Source organism: Cupressus sempervirens, chromosome 3 (assembly GCF_028749045.1).
Source record: "Cupressus sempervirens isolate cs-2001-9-10 chromosome 3, ASM2874904v1, whole genome shotgun sequence".
In the NCBI taxonomy this organism is placed as follows: domain Eukaryota; kingdom Viridiplantae; phylum Streptophyta; class Pinopsida; order Cupressales; family Cupressaceae; genus Cupressus; species Cupressus sempervirens.
In genome coordinates, this window is record NC_143120.1 from 1,084,646,260 (window position 1) to 1,084,651,689 (window position 5,430).

The following is a 5,430-nucleotide window of genomic DNA, read 5'->3' on the forward strand; positions in this document are numbered from 1 at the left end:
GTATGCAAAGAACATTAACAAATAAAGTAAACATTCACAAACCAAAAACTAAATTCACATATATATTTAGACAAAAAAAAGCAAAACAAAAAGTGCAAACCTCACAAGAGAAAACACTCCATGCTTTCTTGATTCTGTAGATTTGTCCTTTTGATGTGGATGTATGCTCAAGATGCTCAAAAGCTGCTTCAATGGAGGTGGGTAATGGAAAATTGGTAGCTTTGTGAGCTCTCAATTTGGCATTATAAGGGTAAGATTGACAGCTTTGGTTCTCAAAATAGCATGGTAACTTTAGCTCAAAGATTGTTGATAAAATGGCTTGGGATGGGATTCAATTTATAGGCCAAGGGGTAGAGGGATGGAGGGCTTAGATGCAAGGATGGAGAGATGGTTAAGGAGGGCTAAGATGCACTCAAAGGGGAGCACATGGATTGTGCTTGTTTAGCACCAATGGGAAGGTGACACTTGTCACAAGGAGGATGAGTGTGAGAGGGTAGGGTAAAGGGTTGGTTAAAGGCATGATGAGTGGGGTTGACTATGTAAAAGAGATGTAAGAGGAATGAGTGTGGAAGAGGGAAGAGTGTGGAAGAGTCATGAGTGGGCTTGTAAGAGTCTTTTATGGTTTGTAAGAGCACTCATGACTTGGTGGTTGGGATTTTTGAGGGGAGACTATGGTTTGGATTAGGAAAGTCTTAAACTTGTTTAAGGAATGTGACAACATTAGGGGGTGGGTTAGGCTTGGGTTTAGGATTAGATTAGAGATGTTAGAGATGTGCAAGTGGATGGCATTAATGAGGTTGGGTGAGTTAGTGGCTAAGCTAGGTTAGTATGGGTGGATGGGGTGGATTAGGCTAAATGGAGGATTAGCGATAAGTTAGGGGTTTTTAGATTTGAAAATTTTATTTATCAAATAGATTTATTTAATAAATGGGGATTTTTGGAATTAGATAGAAGAATAGGATTTAATTGATAAATAATAGGTTATTTGATTTATCAATTAGGACTATAGATGATTAATTAAATTAATCAACTAGGGATGGCAAAGGATTAATTAAATAAAAATTTAACTAATGATGCCTTTAGAGATAACTAAATAGGATTACTAAAGAGGTGTAATCAAATTTAGGTGTCTACACTTAGCATATCTAATTGTATACTCTTGACAGAGTGAGTCACCAGAAGTGAAAAAAATATTGTAGCCCTAAAAAGGCATCCTCTTATTGCAATAGTGATGCATTTGTGGGTCCATCCCCACCATAGTTTTCCCTCTAACCAAGGGTAAAACTATGTGACCAAATACTTTTTTTATGTGTTATGAGTTTATGTTTATGTTTATGTTTATATGGCTAATGCATGTTAGACTAGATAAGTTATTCTATTTACAAATATTGTGAAAAATGTTATAAGCATATCGAGTTGCAAAAGAGTCAAGTGAAATATTAAATTTGTTTAAGGTTAAAAGTTTTGAAGGATACTAATTCACCGCCCCCCCTGCCCACCTCTCAGCATCCTACATTTCCTTAAATTCTAACATTATATTTATATATGAAAAGGTCTTATAGGACTAGTCATGAAACTTTCTCGTTGAACAAAAAGTACTAAAATAACATGTTAATTTGAAAGATCTTCAACAACTTTCAATTCTAATTTTATTTAAGAGAGATACCAAGTTCGAATTCTACAAGATTATAGTATGTGCACCTCATATTTGAAGTACATTTAGATGTCTTTTATGTAAATGTACTCCAATATAATGAGTCTCACAATTGAATACCTATAAACAAATTGTGTAATATTATAAAATATAAAACACAATTAATGTATATAGATTACAGAACAGAATTAATTAGTTATTAAAACGTAAATGTAAAATACCTCCCAATTCACTTTACAAGAATAAAAAATCATTGAACAACATATTCATCAAAACGTACCAAATCTTCTTCACAAGAATTTTAAAAACGCTAGAGGTGGAAAGAATCATATGCTTTACTTGTATTTACAGTAATTCATAGAATCATTAGCAGCCACGTAGGCTGACAAAAAAATCTTAAAAGAAGATCTATTTTCGACGCGACATAATTTTATGAGCTGCAAAAATAGCAAGAGATGCCACGCCAATGGAGACCAAAATAGTAGTTCGTCTAGAAAAGAGTCGACTGCAGTCGAACCCACTTGTTAATCCTCCTTCTCCTCCATATTTTCCTTTTTGCTCCTCCATTCCTCTACTCCTACATCTTTCGTATGTGCTGGGAGATGCATCTTGGGCCTCCATTTTTTCATCACCATTATTCTGATTGGGAAAATCCTGGTGAGGTGAAGAGTAGCATTCATTTACAGGCTGAACTTGTTCATCTATCTCTCTCACGCTTGAAATTGTATGCGATGGATTTGAATCCTCTGAATTCTTGGGCATCACAACGTATAAAACATGCTCATTGAATTTTGCAGCGATGGCACTGATATTCACATTGTGGGGAATCCTGAAACTCCTAGAAAACCCACGACTCGCTGATCTCTCCAATATGCGCAATGACCGTCTTGTCAGTACCAATTCTCTCATTACTTTCTCTCCACTTATTTTGAGCGTTTCACCATTGTTGATCTCCACCCTTAAGTCTTCCTTCCTGAATCCTGCACATTAAATTAGTTTCAACCATTACTATCATACATCCCAAAAATACTATACAATTCAATTTGATTGATCAGTGGCAGATAATTTATAAGTTAAATTCATTGATTTATTCATCAGTACTGATTTACAAGAATTCATTTCTTATTGCATAATCATTAAACATTTCAAGAGATCATCCCTCCAATACTATTCTAATTCAGACACATTTTATCAAATACTTAGTCATAAATATTCAAACAAATCTGTCATCTTTTTTTTTTTCTAACTATTACTTCATATTACTTCATCCTGATAATAGATCACGTATTACGATCCAACACATTGATGATGAAAAAAAGCACACAATCTAATTTTGAATCTAACATGATAGAGTTACATCTAACATGATAAAGTTATTTCTAAACAAAATAAAATGATGAGAATTTGTTAGTGAGATATTCTCTATAAGAAGTTAAATATAATATTCTTAAAACGTTTGTATTGAATGATTTAAAATTGTCTAAGAAGTATTATTTGAAACACTATTATTTGAATTTGAATATATAGCTTTTGAATTAAATTCATTGATTTATCTTTCATGAACAATGATTCAGAAGAAGAGCGTATCTCTCATGAAAATGAATGATACAATTAACATTCATTACATAATCATTAGACATTTTCAGAAATCATCCTTCCTAATACTATTCAAATAAAAATGCACGAGTAATCAAATATATGGTCATGAAAATTCAAAACTTTATTTATCATCTTTTTCATTCTTTAGCTACTACTTCATTCTGATTGATTATGAAAGGTTGATAATAAGAAGTTGTACACAATTAAATCTAGAAAAGTAAGAACCTCACATGAATTAGATGACTCCAAGTATAATATTTGTAAACAAAATAAAACCAAAAACATATAAATATAGGATTGAGGATGAGAATTTGCTACCTGGAACATAAGCAACAAGGATGTGAGAGTCCCCAGTCTGGACTATTTCAAAGGGAGGATCAAAGCCTTGGGTTGATATTGAAAGGTATTCAGAGCCATCTGAAAATCGACTCACCGACCCCATTTCACTTGTGTCGAATTATCTGATTGAGCGGCCTTTATAATTGGGTTGTTTGAGTAAGAAATGTGATCTCAACGAATTGAATGAGAGAAGTTATTGATGGTGTATTGGTTTATAAGGAGGGAGAGATAACAGTTTCGTGTGCATGGAATGGCATAAAAAGGCCCGGCCGAAAGGTTGAACGTTTGCTTTGAACTCAAGAATCAAACATAACACAAACTTTTGCCCTCAGAAATGTGAATGAATATTGATTGCCGTACTTCCAAGCTTCACATCGACGTGACTTCACCCACACTTTGCTCAACGTGTTTGAATCTTCTTTCCACAATCAAAAGTAAATGCAACTGCATAAAAATGTTTCAAAGCCTTCTTTCACCTACAAGTAATCTATACTCTCTTTAAAGACGGCATATATATTCTGCTCTAGACAACCGTGACCATGGAAAGATTATTCGATGACTATTTGAGCTTATGGAATGATTATTCCAGAGTTAATTACCCCCTCTACACAAAACGAAGATTTTTTTCTTTTTCGATTCAGTATTTCATGTCATCTTTAGATATAATTATTCATTTCAATGTTTAAAAGTAATTGGTCGTTAAGTTGAATGTCAATTTTAAAGTTTTAAAAAGTTTGATTATTTGAAATAATTAAAAATTACCATTTTGGGTCATTTCTTTTTCAATACTTATCCTTGCTTCTTAAAATATGTTAAATTTCAATTCATGTATATAAATATTTATCCATGCTAAGATAGCAATCTTTCTATCACGTTTGCATATGTTGCTATGTCTAATTAAAGTAAATTCAATTTACATATATAAATATTTGTACATTTAAAATAAATATTTTGTATATCATGTTTATACATTGATCTAGTGGACAATTTTAGTGAAAATTGAAGTATCTCATTTCTCTCCAGAATTTGCACCATCAAAAAGATCTCGACGTCCTAATTCCAATGCAACTTGAACGGAGCAAAAAGGAGTCCGTTCGTGCAAGTTATGCTTGGTCAAAGTTGGGTCAAACTAGGATCACGAAGTGTCCAAAAGGCAAAAAAATAATTGTCTCAAAAATTGACGGACCTTATGTCATTACAAAGAGCTCATCGAGACGGTTTCGACGGTGTTCGTTTTGTCGAAATACGACATTGTATGTTCAAGTTACAAACATTTAAAGTTTGGTTGACTTGAGGGTAAAATGATGACGTCAGCAATTTGTACAAGTCTGAAGTGGACCAATCCTGGCATGCCATGTGGCATCTATAGTCACATTGAATGCATTAGTCAGCATGTATCACATCATCTCCATTGGCGAATAAGGTTGCGCCACGTGGCCTCTCTTTCATACTTTGGTTGATTTGATTAAAATTAAATAAAATCTTGTTTGTTGGAGGATTCAAACCCCTGACTTGCGGGAGCCAAACATAGTGCCTGACCATTCCACCAAACACGTGGCTCCTTGTTTTACTTGGGCGGTGGTTAGTTTTATCTTATTGGCGCTAAGAATTGGTTATAAAATGCCGGCGGTGGGCTTTGAACCCATAACCGCCGGCCCACCAAAATCATATGCCACCGGTGCGCTATTGGTATTAATTGGCACTTGTTTGATTTGAACATTATCCAACCCGCCAACCTTATTCAAAATGAGGTTATTTGTTAAAACTAATTTCTCTTATTAATCCTTTGTAACAAAAAAAGCTCGTAAATAATGAATAAAAGGGCTAAAATAAAGATT

The 5,430-nt window shown here is 33.8% G+C and overlaps 1 protein-coding gene across 1 annotated transcript; it reads right to left on the reverse strand.

The window, feature by feature from the left end:
- Positions 1-1,971: 1,971 nt before the first annotated feature.
- LOC149570531 (uncharacterized) lies at positions 1,972-3,815 on the reverse strand. Its single transcript, XM_089817905.1, has 2 exons — positions 3,572-3,815; positions 1,972-2,634 (listed from the first exon to the last, which is right to left on the reverse strand). Exons 1-2 carry the CDS (start codon positions 3,693-3,695, stop codon positions 2,063-2,065), a joined length of 696 nt encoding a protein of 231 aa, XP_089674031.1. The 5' UTR covers positions 3,696-3,815; the 3' UTR covers positions 1,972-2,062.
- Between the last annotated feature and the right edge of the window lie 1,615 nt (positions 3,816-5,430).